The 20,766-nt window shown below is 40.5% G+C and overlaps 1 protein-coding gene across 3 annotated transcripts; it reads right to left on the reverse strand.

Moving 5' to 3' along the window:
- Positions 1 to 1,428: 1,428 nt before the first annotated feature.
- LOC125237465 (oocyte zinc finger protein XlCOF6-like) lies at positions 1,429 to 20,260 on the reverse strand. 3 transcript variants are annotated; one of them, XM_048144565.1, is made up of 13 exons: positions 20,037 to 20,260; positions 19,749 to 19,856; positions 19,016 to 19,202; positions 17,223 to 17,378; positions 16,339 to 16,505; positions 15,710 to 15,795; positions 14,307 to 14,432; positions 13,961 to 14,077; positions 13,319 to 13,468; positions 11,560 to 11,634; positions 5,077 to 5,188; positions 2,882 to 2,986; positions 1,429 to 1,725 (listed from the first exon to the last, which is right to left on the reverse strand). In XM_048144565.1, exons 1-13 carry the CDS (start codon positions 20,181 to 20,183, stop codon positions 1,594 to 1,596), a joined length of 1,668 nt encoding a protein of 555 aa, XP_048000522.1. In that variant the 5' UTR covers positions 20,184 to 20,260; the 3' UTR covers positions 1,429 to 1,593. The 3 variants fall into 3 exon arrangements, with proteins under 3 accessions (XP_048000522.1, XP_048000523.1, XP_048000524.1); XM_048144566.1 differs by lacking the exon at positions 19,749 to 19,856; XM_048144567.1 differs by lacking the exon at positions 13,319 to 13,468.
- Positions 20,261 to 20,766: the final 506 nt, after the last annotated feature.

A 20,766-nucleotide genomic window follows, 5' to 3' on the forward strand; every position in this document is an offset into this window, starting at 1 on the left:
AAATTTTAGAGTGTGGTTTTCGATCTAGTTGTCACTTGTTTGTCCACAGTATATTGGTCTGACTAGTGATGTGCAAGTTGCGGAAACTTTCCAAAAAAATCTTAAATTTCTTGAAAATTTCCCCGAAACTTTCACGAAAAATAAAGTGAATTTACCGATTTTCATGAAATGGAAAGTTTCACCCATACAATTGTCCATAAAAAGTAAATGGAAAGTTCATCCGTTCGGTTTCCATGACAAACACACACACAGAATTTTGACAAACAGACCGTCGGCAGACAGACAGTACGTTTTAACACCCCGTTTTTTAGGCGAATTTCTGAGCTAAAGGCGTGGTCACTGAATATTTGTCAGACAAATCCTTAAGTACTTATACTATTTTTAGTTACTTTGAGGTGCATGAGCTTGTGTATTATCAGAATATGACCCTGATTCAGTCACATCTTGGCTGAAATACAGAGATTTGGCAGCCAAAGCCTTTGGCCTGCCATCTCTAGTCAGTTTTAAGTGTACAAGTTTGACATGTGTTCCCAGAGGGAACGCTTATTCTACAGATATTTTAGCCTGAATTTAGTTTATTACATAAAATAATGTTCTTGGTTTGTCTTCATAGCATGCCGTTTTTAATTTGAGACACTGTGTTATCACTTATCAGGGTATGGCCCTGATTGTGTTGTATTTTGGCCTGGGTTATTTATATCTTGGCTGAAATACTGAGATTTGACAGCCAAAGCCTTGGGCCTGCCATCTCTAGTCAGCTTGAGATGAACAAGTTTGACATGCGTGTCGAGTGCTGGCCTGGCATTGTTAAACGTTACAATGGACAATATTAAATAGCCTTTGAGTGAATTATATTTGAGATGTCCCCAATATCTTTAGGTATGCCGTCTCTAAAGTTAGTTTGAGATACATGAACTGTGTTATCAATATATTAGACGGCTTTGATGTGCCTTGTATTTGCTGGGTGGTCAATAGGTCATCCCTAGTTAGCTTGTGATGTGTCTCCTGTATATTGGCTCGATTCTACTGTGGTAGTTTGATTATCTTGGCTGAAGTACTGAGATTTGGCAGCCAAAGCCTTGGGCCTGCCATCCCTAGTCATGCCAGTGCGCATGCCGTCTTTAATTTGAGACACTGTGTTATCACTTATCAGGCTATGGCCCTGATTGTGTTGTATTTTGGCCTGGGTTATTTATATCTTGGCTGAAATACTGAGATTTGCAGCCAAAGCCTTGGGCCTGCCATCTCTAGTCAGCTTGAGATGAACAAGTTTGACATGAGTCCCCAGAGTGCTGGCATGGGGCAGCGGCTGCATTGTTAAACGTTACAATTGACAATATTAGCCTTTGAGTGAATTATGTTTGAGATGTCCCCAATATCTTTAGGTATGCCGTCTCTAAAGTTAGTATGAGATACATTAACTATATTAGACGGCTCTGACGTGGCTTGTATTTGCTGGGTGGTCAATAGGTCATCCCTAGTTAGCTTGTGATGTGTCTCCTGTATATTGGCTCGATTCTATTGTGGTAGTTTGATTATCTTGGCTGAAGTACTGAGATTTGGCAGCCAAAGCCTTGGGCCTGCCGTCTCTAGTCAGCTTGAGATGCACAAGTTTGACATGAGTCCCCAGAGTGCTGGCTGGCGGAACTGCGCGGGGCAGCGGCTGCACTGGAAGGGGCGCTCGCCCGTGTGGGTGCGGATGTGATCTTTGAGGATGTTGTTGCTCTGTCGACAATAGGGTAGTTTCCTATACTTAAAATAATAGTTATTTGTTATACAAGGGGGCAAAGTTGTATTTTAACGTCGAGTGTGGAATTGAAAAACGAGCAAGTGAAAGGATTCTATAGTTGAACCACGAGCGAAGCGAGTCGAGAATAGAATCTGAACTTGCGAGTTTTTTAACACACGAGAAGTAAAATACATTTGCACCCGAGTGTAACACAAAACTTTTCCCCTCACTATAGCGAGAAAACTACAACGCAAAAAATGCGTTTATCACTGCTTCCAGTAGTTTCACAGGTGGTAAATCATCTTTATTACTAGATTCACCTACTTTTATCAATTTTAAAGCAGTTAATTTGACTTTATTCAAGGTCAAATTACTTTACCCACTAGTGGATAAAATGCGTTTTTACCCACTGGTATTAAAGGACAAAACACGTGTTTCCGAGCTAGTGAGGGGAAATAGTTATTTGTTATACAAGGGGGCAAAGTTGTATTTTAACGTCGAGTGTGGAATTGAAAAACGAGCAAGTGAAAGGATTCTATAGTTGAACCACGAGCGAAGCGAGTGGTTCGAGAATAGAATCCTGAACTATTACTAGATTCACCTACTTTTATCAATTTTAAAGCAGTTAATTTAACTTTATTCAAGGTCAAATTACTTTACCCGCTAGTGGATAAAATGCGTTTTTACCCGCTGGTATTAAAGGACAAAACACGTGTTTCCGAGCTAGTGAGGGGAAAAATATTTTATGCAGTGCACGAAATAAAGCACCACGAAATTAGAAGAAAAATATGGACAGTAGTTATTTTTAAACATAATTTATATTTTATAAGTCAGAGAGAGAGATATAAAGTAAATGAATTGACCGTGACGTCACTCCTCAGTATTTCATAGTAATTCCATATTAGCAGATCGTTTTGACAGTTCATAAAAAGAAGCTGATTTGACTAGTAGGAAACTAGCCTATTATTTATATTAAAAATCGAAATAAAATGTCATATATATAAAGAAAAAATGACGGACACCACCAGTGGCGAAGGCCGGATTCGAACTGACGTCTGTACCTATATTTTTTGATTTAGGGATTAAAACACCATGTACGTAATTAAGTATACAAATTGTTCTGCATTTTAAAGTTAAGTCTAATGTACTCACATCGAAGACTTTATCACACATGGAGCATGGGAACTTGAGCGGGCGCTTGAACCCCTCGTGGGCGATCCGACGGTGCTCGTTCAGAGACCACACATTCACGTATGCCTGGACACATACATACACATTTACCCCCTTATTCATAAACGTACACTAAAGTTATCAAGTCGATAAAGTTCGTTTGTCTCTTTTACGAAGAAAGTATATGAAAAAAAAAGTGGAAGGGTCAGTTGGAAGTGGAAGACCTAGGCGAACTTTTCTTGTTCAAATCGGGGAAATATTGCAAAAAGGGCTAGCCGAATGGCACAATCGCTCACGAAACTCACGAAACCGACGCGCTTGCGTATTGCGAGCCAGCGGCGTATCGCTTTCGTTTGGCGTCGGAGAAACATTACTCGAAACCGACGAGCGTGTAAGTGAAAGTGTGAAGCGAAAGTGATTTGTCAGGATCGTAGTAAATGGAAATCCGTGATCTCTGCCTACCCCTCTGGGAAACAGGCGTGATTGTATGTATGTATGTCTCTTTCCGACGTATTAGTGTGATAGACAGGGACAAACGAAATCGGCTTGATAACTTTAGTGTACGTTTATGAATAAGGAAGTTAGAGGGTAGGGTTGCAAAAAAACGGTTTTTTTTCTGGCTTGACAAAAAACATGAAAAAAAAACCGTGAAAAAAAACAGTTTTTTTTCTGGAGTATGTTTTTTTTCTAAAGTACGAAATCTCAAAATTTGCAAAATAGTTAATACTTTTATACGGTTTTTTAGACTTAATGTTAACTATTAAACGAATTTAATCAAATACTTTAATTTCTGGTCATATAAAAGTAACATTTACGAAATCTGTAGTTGATAGTTATCACTATTTACTGTTGGCAACACCACCGCCTCTCCACGCTACACGCAACATCGGGGATTCCCCAATAAACGTTTGTATACTGAATGTTAATTGAATTAAAATGTACGTTATTGTTATTGAAACACGTTACAACTCACGAAAAACCGTTATTGTCGTATTATTTGTTCATCTGAAAAAAAACCATATTTAGAAAAAAAACCATGGTGCTCGGTTTTTTTTCATGTTTTTTTTCACAATTCTGAAAAAAAACATTTGGTTTTTTTTCTATTTACAACCCTATTAGAGGGTAATGGAAGTACAAAGAAAACGATTAAGACGCTACAGGAGCGAAAATGCCAAAATGGAAAGGAGCCCCCCCTTTCAATTTGGAAATTCTAGTTTAATATACTAGTGTTATTAACTAGATTTATCTAAACAAAATTGTCCATTAAGAACAACTCTGTTAAAAGATATTGCGAAAAAAACTTTAAAATGTATGTATAATGTAATGTTGTGTATACTTAGTATTAAGATGTGGCAATAAAGATTTTTTTTTTTTAATTTTTTTTTTAAATCGAGGTTCCGCTCTCGACTGTTTCCTCCGTCAGAACTAAATCAATCGTAACGAAATTTGAAAATCTGAATAACAATGAAATAATCTGTGTCGGACCGTCTAGTTTTTTTGGCTAATTGTTACCAATCTTGAGTATCACACCTTTTTTGCGCCATAATGAAAAAGGCCGTTTTTGGAAACTTTTGCTTGGCTCAAGCGTCTTTGAAAATAAAAATATCAAAACATTTAAAACGGTCCGACACAGATAAAAATCTGTGTTGAAAAAATCATTGCTCTATCTTCAAAAATCAGGGAGCAAATAGTCGAGAGCGTTTATATGGAGAATTGACCCCTCCTGTATCGTCTCAAATGGAAATAATCGTGACAAAAAAACTAACTCTACATATAATAGTACATTACGATACAAGTGCAAAAAAGAGCAAGTTCGAAATGAATGGCTATAAATTAAAACACGACCGAAGGTAGTGTTTTATATCGACACGAGTTACGAATTTCCTTTTCGCACGTGTATCGTACGACGTTTTTCAGTACAGATGGTCCTCCGAAGTTTCGACCTGACATAAATGAACCACTTCTCGCACTAGTGCGTAAAACAAGCACCATCTGTACTGAAAAAGTCATGTGAACAGAGGATCAAGGATCCTTGAGGATCGATTTCGTTGAAAAAATTGAGCGTATTTCTACCGACGACATTGACTTGACTTTTGGCAGGTTAGAATATTTTTACAGCGATCACACCTAAATGGTTTTATATTTAACTTATCTTATCAATGAAGATATTATCTCACCTTTTCACAGCGATCGCACTGGAAGGGTTTTATATTGAGATGTACTCTGTTGATATGTTGCTCTAAGTCCCGACGGATTGCAAACCGTTTCCCACAGTGTTCACAGGCCAAACTGTAAATATACAATATTTAAAATAAGAGTATTTATTTGTTTTTTCGTTCACTGGTATTTATAGCAACTTCGGTTGTGTCTTAGTCTGTATCTTTAGGTATTTAAAAATAAATCAAAAGATATTAAAGCATTTAATTGTGTGATAAACACGTTTATTTGTTCCTGAGTCATGGATGATTCTAATAAAAATAAAATATATACATCGTGTTTTTATTGAATTCCGTTAACTTCGGCATACAGTTAGGTCCATTATAGGAAACAATAAATAAATAAATATTGGGGACACCTTACACTGATCAACCTAGCCCCAAACTAAGCAAAGCTTGTACTATGGGTGCTAAGTGACGATATACATACTTATATAGATAAATACATACTTATATACATAGAAAACATCCATGACCCAGGAACAAATATCTGTGCTCGTCACACAAACAAATGTCCTTACCGGGATTCGAACCCAGGACCGCGGCTTAGTAGGCAGGGTCACTACCGACTGAGCCAGACCGGTCGTAATTTAAATAATTGAAATTATATTTACCAAATAATGTACCTATATATTAATGTTAGATGTGATATTCCTATTTTAGAAATAAATTTGTATTATTTTAGTAACTTTATATTATTTGTGCCGTTTGTATATCCGAGGTCTTTATAGAGAGAGTACGTCGCAGACGTCGCATCGGACCGATAGATGGCGCCATCGTTCGTTGTAAGTCGCTCCGGCGTCTCACCGCCGCGATGTTGGTAGTCCCGTTTTTCCCCACCTGCAACACAAGGCCCCCCGCGCCCCGACTCGCCACCAGCCACCCTCATTGTTTCGTCGAACGCCGAAGTGACCGGTTGTCGCGTATTCCGTTCGAACATTTTTACAGCATGGTGTCTCGAAATTAATCTTTTAGTTTCTATTTCTGGTCAAACCAGAGTTATTCGTGTGTTTATTTAAAAAAGTGGCTTATAACGTTTCGGAATTATGAAATTTTTCAATTTCATCCGTCAATTCTTTCTTCCCTTTTAATTTACGCTCGTTCGTCTTGAATAATGAGATATATTATGCCTCGCTAGCGATCATTACTCGTCTTTCGAGGTTCTCACTATAGAAATGAACGAGCGGTGCTTTATGATTCTACCCACTTTTTTGTAAGAAAGTTCCATGCTGCAAAAATCGTTACCGTTAATCAGTTTTCTTTTTAAACTATTCGCATTTCCGAGACTAAAGTAGGAAGTGTTATCCGCGTATTAAAAGTTTCGCGCGAGAATATAAGCGGTAACGTAGGTAAGTTGCTCCGCCGGGGACCACGTGCTCCGGGGACCACGTGCTTCGCGACCGCGGGCTGCGCGACCTGCGGGCTGCGGCGGCGGCGGCGGAGGGCGCGGTGGAGGAATACCGCGCTCCAAGGAGGTTTGAATTTCTCCGACGAATGGGTGAGCGGATTCATATTATTTTAGAAAGAATTCCGATTCGGTGCGGAGGCCCCAAGCCACGTGTCGACGCCGAAACTTACTGTAGCGCTGCGATAGCGCCGCTGACCGCGGCAGTGTTGTCCGCGCGTCGGCGCCGCCGAGGTTACGTAGAAGTTGCCTCCTCGTTAACGTTGGCCATCTCTGCGGTGCCGCCGAACAACGTTGTGGCCGCCGCATAGGCGTCGCGTGCGACGCTGTAAGTATGTCTGCTGCTGCCCCGACGCGAGCGCCGTGCCGTTAGTGATCAGTCGTCAGTCGTCAATACGCAGGCTACCAGCGCGGCCACCTTCTGCCCCCGCCACAACGCCGCGAGCCTGCTGAAGCTGTCCACCAGTATCGCTGGCCGCCACGCTTATGCTGGCGCCTCGATGGTGATGCAGAGCGTTCGTCTGCCGTGACAACGCCGCGATCCTGCTGAAGCTGTCCACCAGTATCGCTGGCCGCCACGCTTATGCTGGCGCCTCGATGGTGATGCAGAGCGTTCGTCTGCCGTGACCACGCCGCGATCCTGCTGAAGCTGTCCACCAGTATCGCTGGCCGCCACGCTTATGCTGGCGCCTCGATGGTGACGATGCAGAGCGTTCGTCTGCCGTGACAACACCGCGATCCTGCTGAAGCTGTCCACCAGTATCGCTGGCCGCCACGCTTATGCTGGCGCCTCGATGGTGATGCAGAGCGTGCGTCTGCCTTGACAACGCCGCGAGCCTGCTGAAGCTGTCCACCAATATCGCTGGCCGCCACGCTTATGCTGGCGCCTCGATGGTGATGCAGAGCGTTCGTCTGCCGTGACAACGCCGCGATCCTGCTGACCTGCTGTAGCTGTCCACCAGTATCGCTGGCCGCCACGCTTATGCTGGCGCCTCTATGGTGATGCAGCGAGCTCATCTGCCGTGACAACGCCGCGATCCTGCTGAAGCTGTCCACCAGTATCGCTGGCCGCCACGCTTATGCTGGCGCCTCGATGGTGATGTAGAGCGTTCATATGCCGTGACAACGACGCGAGACGCGACCCTGCCGAAGCTGTCCACCAGTATTGCTGGCCGCCACGCTTATGCTGGCGCCTCAGTGGTGATGCGGAGCGTAATACTGTTAACCGCTGCACAGGCGTCGCAATCCTTCTGCTGCGTCTGCCGTGACAACGCCGCAAGCTACTTGAAGTTTTCCACCGGTGTCGTCGGCCGACACGCTCATGCTGGCGCCTTGATGTCGCCTCTATCGCACGAGGTAAGATTGTAGACGCGGCGACCTTCATCGCGCCACCGAGCGCAATACTGCGGCTACCGCGAAGGCGTCGCTAATTTTCCTGCCGCGTTTGCCGTGACGACGCCGCGAACTCTGTTGATGCTGTTCACCGATGTAGCTGACTGCCACGCTTGCACCGGTGCCTCCCGCGCTGACGGCGGCCACCTCGAGAAGGCCACCGAGCACGATACTGCGTGACGCGACAGGGCATCGAGACGCCTTTCGAGCTGACGACGGCCGTCTCAATCTCACCGCCGAACATAACAGCGTCTGCTGCAGTGACAAGCTGGTAAGATTGCTGATGTGGGCCCTTGGTGCTGCTAGCCGCCACGCTGATAACGCCCGTCGCGCCTAAGATGTCACGCTCACCGCGAACACTGTCTTCCCCTACAATGGTGCCACGACCACGACTATCCAGGCTCCGTCTGCTACGGTATCGTTGCAGACTCTGTTGCTGACCAGGCTGATACTACCCTCCAATGTGACGCCGGGCGCCGCTATCAGCTGACATCCCGTACACTATGGTATCCACTCTTCTCTTTCCAGTTCCCGTGAAGTACGACTGTATTTACACTCTATTTTGACCAAGGACTCCTCCGTCGCCGAAGTGAGAACAGATAAATTCTAAAGATGCTACGTCCTAACGTGGTTTGGACACCCATAGTTGAACGAGGTAAGACGTCAATAACCGGACGAGGAGCCGCACTGCTGCGAGGGTGTCCTGACGATGTTCGCGAGCTATCTAATCGGAGAGGCGCCTCGCGAGAAGACCCTGTGATTCCTGTACATCGCTCATTGTGTAGGTCAAAGACATCGTAAAGGTTTGCGAAAAAAAAAAAAAAAAAAAAAAAAAATCCCTTTCAGAATGTCCAGATCTGAATTCGAGCCAGCGTCCTGCATCCTGAGCGTGCGTCTGTTTACCGGGCGGACACCAAAACCGATCGGCAATCTGGCCGCGGGGTTCCAAGTACACGATGATTTCCCGGAGGCTTGTGGCGCCCCCTGTCCATTCGAGAGATTAACTTATTCGCCGAGCCTCTAATAAACAAATTGGGAAAAATAAACCTGCTTCGCCTTAGTGAACTTCAGATTCCAGCTCAAAGCGAAAGGGGCCAGGAACTCAGGAGTACTTCAGTAGTTATCATCTGGCTCGACTATACTCAATTGATATAGTGCTTGATTCGATCGTAGAACCTGATTTCATAAATTTCACAACTTTCGTGGTCTACAGAGGAAGGTTGCACCGCTGTAGTTTCCAGCATTACCTCGTACAGCTGCCGATAGCTGTAGGCCAATCGCCCCTGTTTTGCTTGCATCTGCAGCCCGATAAGACCTTCAATAATCGGAACATTGTACGAACTAAAGCTCTTCCGATGGAGAATAATCTTCAACAGGCGGTGGCGCTGGCGACTGAAGTGACATGCAGTCGGATTAAGGTTCGCATAGCACTATATGCTATGCACAGTTCAGTTGTATGTTATGTTATGCTGTACGATGGCAGGACTACATCTCTTCTGTTACGAGTAACTACGACAGTAACTGCTGACTCCAACAGACTGTCGTACGAGGTCAGTATGCACCCCCTGGGAGCCAAGTAAGTGACCTTCGGTGACCTCGCCTTCTTCTGCTTCGCCCGTCATCGTACCTCTTCGTCTGCGAGAGCCCTGCATTACGCCGTACAACGGTACGTATTAAGCCTCCGCCACACATAAAGCGCATTCCGCTTCGCTAACGCTACGCTATCAGCGCGCTGAATGCGCGTGCATTCCGCTCGCGTCCCGCGCGCGTTGCGCTCGCTATCAGCGCTCGTTCGTTCCCGCTAGCGCCCACTGGGCGCAACGCCAGCGTTAGTGCGGTGCACCGCCATTATTGCGCTCCGCCTACGCTCTTAAAGCGCGCATGTGTGGCGGTGTTAAATTCACCCCTTGACCTGCTACCACGACGTGTTCAGCAACCACCAGCGATGCGACACGGACGTCTCCACCTCTCAGTCTACTCTGTCGACCTTCATTGCACGAAGTAGAAATCCGTCGCATCGGGTTTTGGATTAGGTAATGGATTACCCTAAGAGTCAATGACTGACTTAAAGAAATCGACTGATACCTCCGTTCAGTGTAGTTGCAATCGACAGCGCTCGTACTTTTCATCTTCTAGGCTAGTTTTACCGAGCGATCGGTATCCTCAAATGCCCTCACTAAAAAGAGTTCAGAGTTCAGGAGTCTCGCTTGCAACCGCGCTCGCTTGACGCGAAATAGTCTGATCGAAAATACCAGTATTGTAACAAATAGCCCTTGGGCGCGTGAGTGATGACCTTTTTCTGTGTTTGATATGGACGTAAGACGTTGGACTTTAAATAGTCATATCAAAGCTAATATTGATTTAGATAATTTTTACGAAGGGTTGACAAAAGCAGTATCAATTACGTTACCCTGCTACAGTACAGATAGTTACACTACTTTTACAGTTAATTTCCACACTTTGTGTCTGAAATTGGGTTTATAACCTGATAAAATAACGTGTCTGTTAATAATAATAGTGTATCTAAGGTTTTTGTATCTTGTTCAAGTCAGCCTCGCCTACATCTTTTTTTGGTTTTGATCTGCGATGTATAATAATGTCATTTCTCTAACTATTCGCTGACTAAAGCTAAACGTCATCACGAAAATCTCTTTATGCGTTTCTGGCACCGAGATATTCGCGGATCGAAGGCTATTTCGACTGATACATCTGTCAAATCGGTTCAACTGATTCACTTATTCTTCTATGCTATGCCAATAGGGCTACCAAAGGGTTGCGCGCCAGCTGACTCGCCACCAGGAGATAATAAACAGGTCTCTATAAAGACCTCGGATATACAAACGGCACAAATAATATAAAAATTTTACCTTCCAATAAAATTTGTATTATTTTGCCTGGTATATCCGAGGTCTGAGTGATGCCTTCCTGGTAGGCTTAATATACCGTCGGCACTTCTCCTCAACAATGAGGGTGGCTGGTGGCGAGTCGGGGCGCGGGGGGCCTTGTGTTGCAGGTGGGGAAAAACGGGACTACCAACATCGCGGCGGTGAGACGCCGGAGCGACTTACAACGAACGATGGCGCCATCTATCGGTCCGATGCGACGTCTGCGACGTACTCTTTATATTATAATGAACTTGACATTGAATTTTGTGATAATTAATGAATAATAATATATTTTTAGTGTTGAGGTGACTAGTATATAAGCGCTTTGGCGCACTGTAATGCTTATGTATGCTAAAATAAATGAAATTAATTAAAAAAAAACAAATTATGCTATTCTGTTCCCTATAATGGACCTAACCATATGCCGAAGTTAACGGAATTCAATAAAAACATGGTGTATGTATATATGTATGTATGTATTTACATAAGTATTTATATCGTCGCCTAGCTCCCACAGTAAAAGCTCTGCTTAGTTTTGCTGTCGCTATGTAGGTTTTAAGTATGAATTGTTTTAGTTTTTTAAGTCTTAGCATTAGGTAAATGTCTTACTAACACTAATATTAGTTCTTTAGAGTTGTAATGTTCTACTAACCATCTATGGACCCTGAGTCTGAAATAAATGATTTTTATTTATTTTTATTTTTTTATTTTATTTTAGTTTGGGGCTAGGTTGAACCGTGTAAGTTGTAAAAAAATACTTACGGTAAATCAACGTAGTTGACGTGAACTGACGCAGTCTTCAAGTGATGTTTCAGTATCGTGGACGTTTTGAAACTCCTGCAAATGAAATACGCTGTTAAAATTCTGTAACAAATTATTTACCATTTCAAATAGTGTACAATCATAACTAACCTAACCACAAAATTAAAATTTTGGAAAAACACCCGACCGTGACATAGTAGACCGATTTTCATGGAACATGGCTAAGAACCTCAGAACTTTATTTATATAGAAGAAACAAGTTCATCTATTTGTATAGGGGCCGAGCGTGTCAAATTTTGTACTGAAGTTGTTTCTTGCCTGTAATTTTAAATATGTCTCAGGCTCTTGATTGTTCATAATTTTTGTGTTGTTGCAATTGAATATCACGTAAAGAGGCATTTTTTATGTTTTGATTGACTTCAACTTACAAAAATTGACGCCCGAAAGCTGCAAGCTGCGATTAAAGACGGACAAGTCAGTGGATTTCACTGAGTTCATTTGACACGCTAAGTAGATACGTTTGCTTGATCTAAGTATGGTATATATGACATCTGTGCTAAGAACACTCCCGACTAACTCAGCTTTCAGACAAAAAAACTAAACCTAAATCGGTTCATCCGTTCGGGAGCTACGATGCCACAGACATACACACACACAGACAGACAGACAGACAGACAGACGGACAGACAGACAGACACGTCAAACTTATAACACCCCGTCGTTTTTGCGTCGGAGTTTAAAAATACCAATCAAAGAAAACGAAGGGGCTCTTTTTTAAAAGACACTTGTCATGTCTTAGCATGTCACAGTCAACACTTACTTGTCAAGTTGTCACACTCGACACAGTAATAATCCTTGTTATTAGAATGCTTGATACTGTGTATCTTCAGTAAAGAAGGACTCCTAAACGACTCGCCACAGTCTTGTCACACTACACCTATACTTGTCACGCTCGACACAGTAACAATCCTTGTTAATAAAATGCTATAACTATTTTTTTTATATATTGGGGATACCTTACACAGATCAACTTAGTCCCAAACTAAGCAAAGCTTGTACTGTGGGTGCTAAGCGACGATATACATACTTAAATAGATAAATACATACTTATATACATAGAAAACATCCATGACTCAGGAACAAATATCTGTGCTCATCACGCGAATAAATGCCCTTACCGGGATTCGAACCCGGGACCGCGGCTTAGCAGGCAGGGTCACTACCGACTGAGCCAGACCGGTCGTCGTATATCTTAAAACTTATTTGTCACACTCGAAACTTTACTTCTCACACTCGTAACTCCTTGTTAATCTAAAAATCTTAAGTAACTTATCTAAAAAACTTCTGACGGCGTTACGCAATCTTGTCACAGTCGAAACTTATTTGTCACACTCGAAACTTTACTTCTCACACTCGAAACTCATTGTCACGCTCGACACAGTAACAATCCTTGGTAATAGAATGCTATAAGTATATCTTAAGTAACTTACCTAAAAGACTTCTGACGGCGTTACGCAATCTTGTCACAGTCGAAACTTATTTGACACACTCGAAACTTTACTTCTCACACTCGAAACTCATTGTCACGCTCGACACAGTAACAATCCTTGTTAATAGAATGCTATAAGTATATCTTAAGTAACTTATCTAAAAGATTTCTGACGGCGTTACGCAATCTTGTCACAGTCGAAACTTATTTGTTACACTCAAAACTTTACTTGTCACACTCGAAACTTTACTTGTCACACTCGACACTTACTTGTCACACTCGACACAGTAATAATCCTTGTTATTAGAATGCTTGACACTGTGAATCTTGAGTAACGAAGGACTTCTAAACGCCTTGCCGCAGTCTTGACAAATGTGGGACTTGATTATTGGTCGAGTGGTGCCCTCTATTGGGTGTCGACTGAAAAAATATAAAAGAAAAAAAAAATCTTTATTGCAACTATAAGGTTACGTGTATATACAATATTGGTCCCTGGCTCTCAAAGTAGGTCTCCCTGTGTCTCAAGAGCCAGTTTCTTCCCGTTTACAATAAGGTGTAAGGTTACAATATTTTACACATTTTGAAAAAAATATATATTTATATATATCTCACCTACAACTAAAGTAAAATTTTATATAAATGCAAGAAAATAGGATGAGAGTGTGTGCGCGCGTGTGAAGAAACTGACTGACTGACTGACTGACATATCAACACACAGCCGAAACCGCTGGTCCTAGAGATTCCAAATTTGGCACGTAGGTTCCTTATAAGGTGTAGAGGAGCACTAAGAAAAGATTTTTTAGAATTCACCTCCTAAGGGGGTAAAATGGGGGTCCAAAGTTTGTGGGAAAACAAGATTAGATTAGTACGCGGGCGAAGCCGCGGGTAAAAGCTAGTATTAGATATACTTACAGGTTTATATGCGATCTTAGAGCGTCCTTGTTAGCGTAAGTCTTCTTACAATACTGGCACGTTTCCCTCGCGCGACCGTGCACGCTAGACACGTGCTTACGCCATGCTAGCTTACGGCTGAAATGAAAAATAAAGGTATAAATCAAAATCATCAGTATGGGCAAGGACCATATAATACCGGGACAAACAAAGCCCATACAAAAAACCATACCTCTGAAATATATGGGCCTTTTAGGCTTAAAACTAGATGGCACTGTTTCGCAGGCTGGAAGTGGCCAAAATCATTTTTTTAACATCAAAATGTTATAGTATCTAGAACACGTAAAATAGGTTTATTATTACTTACGTAAAAGTTTTCTCGCAGTGTGGGCAGTTGTGCCTAGTCTGGTGGGAGGAGTGGAAGGCAGAATAGTGGTCCTTGACCAATACTCGACTAGCGCGGGTCATGCCGCATACGGGGCAGCGGTAACGCCTGTTATACAACAAATTGTTATAAATGTGATGTTTTTTCTACTCCCAAACTGTTATTCGTCATTTACAGATCTTTAAACCCCTACATAAAAGTCTATTCCACAAAGAAAGCGACCGCCGGCTTCACGCGCACGCGCGCAGTAACGAAAAAATTGAAAACGCATTGTTTGCTCTCTGTAAACATGGCAACGCATCGTTATAACGATACTGCGCGCGTGCAGCTGCGCTGTCACGGCAGTGCAAAATACAGCAGAAACAGTGTGAATTTCACGAAAGTTATTGTAGAAAACTATTAAAAACTAAGTGCATGGTCGTCGAAAAAGTATTATTGCAACGGTGTTTAACTGAGTCAAAAATACTCGTGGCGTCCCCAATCGTACTTACCAACAGTGCGAAAACGTCACGTGGCAAAGGCCCAGGCCCCAGGGGGGGGGTCACGTGGTCTATTTGTATGGCCAACCCAGGCTCCAGAGGGTGACCCCCATGACCCCCCCCCCCCCCCGGATCCGCGCATGGCCTGCGTGGTTTGACGAAGGGAGTATTTTAATTCGACACGAGCATCGTACGTTGTTTTTCAATACATATGGCTCTTTAAAGATTAGACCTGACAAGAAAGATACTACTTTACGAACACATCATATGTACAGTGAACCAATTGGAATAGAGATGGGCCGAATATTCGGCATATTCGGCAACTTTGCCAATGTTCGTATTCGGCCGAATAGTTCGGTTAAATTGCCGAATATTTACCGAATAAACAAAGTGGTAAATATCGTAAGTTGTTTCATAATTCATTGGATAATGCCATCCTGTTTCAGCATTCCAAAGATCTACAAAAATAGAGCTAAATATGTGCTTAACAATATCAATAACATTTTGTATTTTATAACAAACATATAGGTCAAGAAAAAACAAAATTTTAAATATCCATCTATTGATAAGAACAGTAGGCGCCGTAGTAACACTAGTAACATTATGTATTCATTACCATTCGTTTAAATGTTTTAAATTCTACATCAGCTTTAAAAATATAACGCACCGAATATTCGGCCGAATGTTCGGTTCGGTAAGATCTGAACCGAATGTTCGGTCGAATATTCGTATTCGGCAAAATCCATGTCAAAATGACAAGCAGTAAGCGGCACATCCATGTCAAAATGACAAGCAGTAAGAGATTTCTTACAATTTGATTTATAACGTCACTATGTCATAGTTCTACAGTGGCCTAGGGTTCCAATTGGTTGACTATACTGTAAAATTAATAAAATAGGCTCTTACTTTTCATGGTATTTCTTATGTCCGACAAATTTTTCTTCTGTGCTCATTCTCTGCTTGCATACGTCGCATTCATAATTTCCATTACTCTGAAAATAATACATTTTATTGTTTCTATCAATTTCCTACCTGAAGTGCGTTTTCACATTATCCGATCCTATATCGGATGTCGGACCGATATCCCATACATTACAGGCACCATCTTGGATTTTTTCTATTGAAATCCTTCCGACATCTGATATCGGATCGGATAATGTGAAAATGGACGAAGGGTGACAGACAAAAACTACGTCAACGTGTACATTTATATGTAGAAGTATCTCTTCATAAGATTAGTCAAAATTTTGCTCTCTACTCAGATTTCTCTAAGGCCTTTGATAAACTGGACCATAATATTCTTTGTGACAAGCTCACATACAAATCAGATACAAGGTAATCTGTTCACCTGGATATGTTCCTATTTAAATAGCAGGACCCAAATTGTAACAGTCAACAGAATATTATATACTTGTGTAACTTTAACTTCAGGAGCACCTCAAGGGTCCCACTTGGGACCATTGCTTTTTATTGTTTTTATAAACAATGACAATGGATAACGACAGATAGAACCTGTCAAATTAAACGTGGCTCACCTCACTATGTTTCTCCATATGTTTATCAAAGCTATCTTTATAATTGAATCCTTTGACGCAGTCCGTGCACTTGTAAGTGGAAGCCAAGTATCGTTGGTCTAGCGCCATGCGCGCGCGCTCCTCAAAACACTGCTCACGGGTTATTTCGAAGGGTATTATGGCTAATTCTGAAATTAATAAAATCAAGTTAGGGTAGTTACAAGGGTAACCTCGTGCCGTCCACCATTCATAGTTTTCCTAAGTAGTAGTAATTTAAATTAAATAAATTACTAATTAAATTACTACTAATGCTACTTACATTATTTCTTTTTAATTTTTATATTAACGTTGAGATTCCATTACCAAAATGCATATTTCAGTGTATATTGGGTAGCAAGATAATAATATAAAAAATCAAGTTATAATATAAAAATCCCGGAAATCTAGATAAGTCTGTATGTAGACTCTCTACTTACAAATTATGTTGCAAAATGTGACTTTGTAATTTACATAAGCAAGCAAATATTATATTATATATTATAGATATTTTAAACCTTGGGATAAGTTCAAAATTCCTTAGAATAGTAACACTGAGATAAGACTTCATAGCATTTTTAACCCCCGACGTAAAAACGAAGGGGTGTTATAAGTTTGACGTGTCTGTCTGTGTGTATGTCTGTCTGTCTGTTTGTCTATCTGTCTGTGTGTGTGTCTGTCTGTGGCAATGTAGCTCTCGAACGGATGAACCGATTTCGATTTAGTTTTTATTGTTTGAAAGCTGAATTAGTCGGGAGTGTTCTTAGCCATGTTTCATGAAAATCGGTCTACTATGTCGCGGTTGGGGGCTTTTTCAAAATTTAAATTTTGTGGTTAGGTTATTTTAAATGTTGTGTGTTCTTTCTTACCATCTTCTTCTTCATCATTCTTCTTCTTTCTCTTCTTATATTTCCTGGGTGTCTTCTTCGGGCTTCTTTCCTTGGGGGTTTTTACTACCTCCTTTTCTTCTTTTAATAATACATTTAAGGGTAATGAACTTTCCTTGTCAAATGACTCTTGACTGCCTGAAAATATTTATTTTTACAGTAATGGCATGCAACTTTAAACATTATTACATACTCTAAGAACAAATTAAATTACTTTCATAGAAAATATTTTAACTTGTTTTTTGTTATTTTTGTGTTGTTATTCGCCCGGTAAGCGGAGTACGCTGGTTCGATTCCAGCTCGGAGCACTGGAGGCTTTGGTCACTTTTTCTTTGTATATGACATTTATTTAATGATTATTACATACTTTTACTTGTTGACAAAACAATGTACAGTGAACTGTAAAATTGCATGGAGAAATTATGAATGCATTCATTGATAAATTCGCCATGCACTATTGCAGTTCACTGTACATTGACAACATCAATACTACATATTGTTCAATTAAAGGAAAAATTGAAAAATTCACACCTCCGCAGAGATGTTAAAAAATAGGTAGTGCAATGTATTTAAATACAAAATGCAAATACTTTGGTTTTTTACCTATTTCAAATAAAAATACAAAATAGTTTTACAAAAAGGTATTTGAAATACAAAATGCAAAATAGGTATTTTCAAAATACCTTTATTCAAATAAAATACTTTTTTGACATAAGGTAAAACTTTTATTTTAAAGATGTGTTTAAAACACAGAATCGCCAGAGCCCAGAAACCTGGCTCTATAAAATTAACACGTTAAAAAGGGAAGCCAAGAATTGACTGTCTTTATGTCTTTTACTTTAATATTGTATTATAAATATATTTCAATATGTATGAAATATAAAAAAAAAATCCTAAAACAATAGTAATATTAATTAAGCATATATTACAGCTGTACTAAATAGAAATGCCTACAGTCATTACATTAGTCATTAGGTATAGGAATCGTTATGGATTTTCCCCGATTTTTCGATGTTCACGGTCAGGGTGCTTTAGGATCTTGCAATGCAACAAATCGCTTACTATTTATCGAATTTTGTAAAACATTAAATTAAGCCGTTCCGAACGTGTTATTCCGGTCAGTACATAACTTAGACAAAGCAAAAATAGAATACGCGCTCGGTACCTACCATCTACCTTACGTCAAAAAGTGACAAAAAGCATTTTGTATTTAAGTATTTAAAATACCAAATACAAAATAGGTATTTTGTATTTTGTATTTCTATTTGAAATGCTTTTATTTCAAATAGTTAACATCTCTGCACCTCCGGCAGGACTCAAACCTGCGACCTTCTGCATTGCTGGTGTAGCTACTCTGACAAACTGAGCCACAGAGGCCTGATGGATCTGTGCGAATTTTTCCATGCCTTTCCCTAAATTCCTAAACGCCTTATGGGGGTGTATAGTGACATCTAGCAATAAGACTTACTATTTTTTAACCCCCGACGTAAAAACGATGGGGTGTTCTAAGTTTGACGTGTCTGTCAGTCTGTTTGTCTGTGTGTGTGTCTGTCTGTGGCATCGTAGCTCCCGAACGGATGAACCAATTTAGATTTAGTTTTTTTTATCTGAAAGCTGAGTTAGTCGGGAATGTTCTTAGCCATGTTTCATGAAAATCTGTCCACTGTGTCGCGGTCGGGGGTTTTTTCATAATTTTAATTTTGTGGTTAGGTTAGTTCCATTTAAAAATATGTATGAAATATGTATTTTAATGTTTTTTACACAGTTTTACTCACTATTATCATCTTGATAATGATCTGGTGCACTATCCTCCTTCATCTCTAGTTTTACATCATCATAGACGTTTTTCTGATCCTTTTCCTCTTCTGGCTCAAACCCTACTTCAATAATGTCGAGTCTCACTGAAGATAGCTGATACGGACCGGTATGTGTTCGAGCTGACTGTAGAGTGGAATTTTCCATCTAAAAAGGTAAAAAAAAATACTATAATATTTAGGTTAAAGCAGGGGCGGCTCAATCTACAATTATATCGCCACGCTACAAGTACAATGTCGGCGGCCGAGAGTTTGCAGCCCATTCAGTGGTGACAACCTTCGCATGGCGTGCAGTCCGTTTGTTAATGTAGGTAAGAATTTAGAAAGGCGGCATTTTGTGAACATCATAGGAGTGAGCCTTCTGTACTTGTAATATATTCTGTGGTACAACGGTATTTATTTCCGCACTAAATGGCAAAGTAGTATATTCCTTGTCAAGTTCAAACTTTAAAGGGCCATATGTATTGAATAACGTCGTACGATACACGTGCGAGGCAATCCGTATCTTAAGTCGATTTAAATCTCTCCCTTTGGTTATTTTTTGATTAATCACTTGTTTCGAATTTCCTCTTTTCTGCACTTGTATTGTAATATATTATTAAATCAAGACTTTTTGAACACAAACTTATAAGAAACAAACATAATAAACTAAATATAGCCAATATTAAAGTAACTTCAACTAATACTTTCTTACCCCTTGCATATTTTGAAGTAGAATATTGTTATTTTGTACATTTCTTATGAACATCTCTGCTTTCTGCAAGGCCCGCTTGCACAGATAGCAAAGGTATAAACATTCAGCCTGAAAAGTACATAATATTTAGAGACAATATTACACAATGGCTTTTTCAGAACTTTTTAGAATGACATGTTTATATTGTTTAAAGTTCAAAACAATGTGTTAAAATCTGACATCCAAGGGCTATTGAGGCCTTAAAAATATGATTATTTATATTTATCGAAAGGGTAAAAGTAAAAATACCTGTATAACTATTTTGAAAACTGAATTCTGTAGATTTAGGCAGTAAAGTGACTTCTCTTCTTTCGAAGCAAAACACCCCAAACAATGCAGGTTTAATCCAATATCAGACTGCTCCATTGCAGTAGAATTGTGAGAACAATAATCCATTGAAATTAAGACATAGCACTAGAACTTATGTTTAATATTTTCAACAAAAACACCGATAAAATTAGTATGACATGACAAGTAGGTCAAGTCAGCAAGTCACAGATTAGAAACTAAATTGACCTCATGTCATGTCAAATAAAGGCGTTTTTCTTGGAACTTCATGGTAAAATACAACGCCATCTTGTGTCAGATAGCACGAAGCATCTGTAATTTTAAGGCTCAGTCTACACAGGCGGTAAGGCCGTGATGTGACAGCCTCGCACGCTTCAAATTTCTCATTTCTCAGAGCGTTTCAACTTTTTTTATTTCGGTGGCAGCATTATTACCCAAACCCCGTAAGCGTAGCATGAGTTTTCTTTGTTTCTGGTAGAAATCTGCGACTTCTATTTAAATTGACAAAATTTCATGTGACTTTCACTGGAATCACGTAAAAATGCTGCCACCGAAATCAAAAACAAAATTACGCTCTGAGAAATGCCCTTTGATGGTTCCCGCAGTCAATATTTTGAGATTTTGAGTAATATTTCTGTCAGCAATTTATATGACGTTCTCTAGAAAAAGATATATACCAGTACCACTTTGA

This window comes from Leguminivora glycinivorella, chromosome 21 (assembly GCF_023078275.1).
Source record: "Leguminivora glycinivorella isolate SPB_JAAS2020 chromosome 21, LegGlyc_1.1, whole genome shotgun sequence".
Classification (NCBI taxonomy): domain Eukaryota; kingdom Metazoa; phylum Arthropoda; class Insecta; order Lepidoptera; family Tortricidae; genus Leguminivora; species Leguminivora glycinivorella.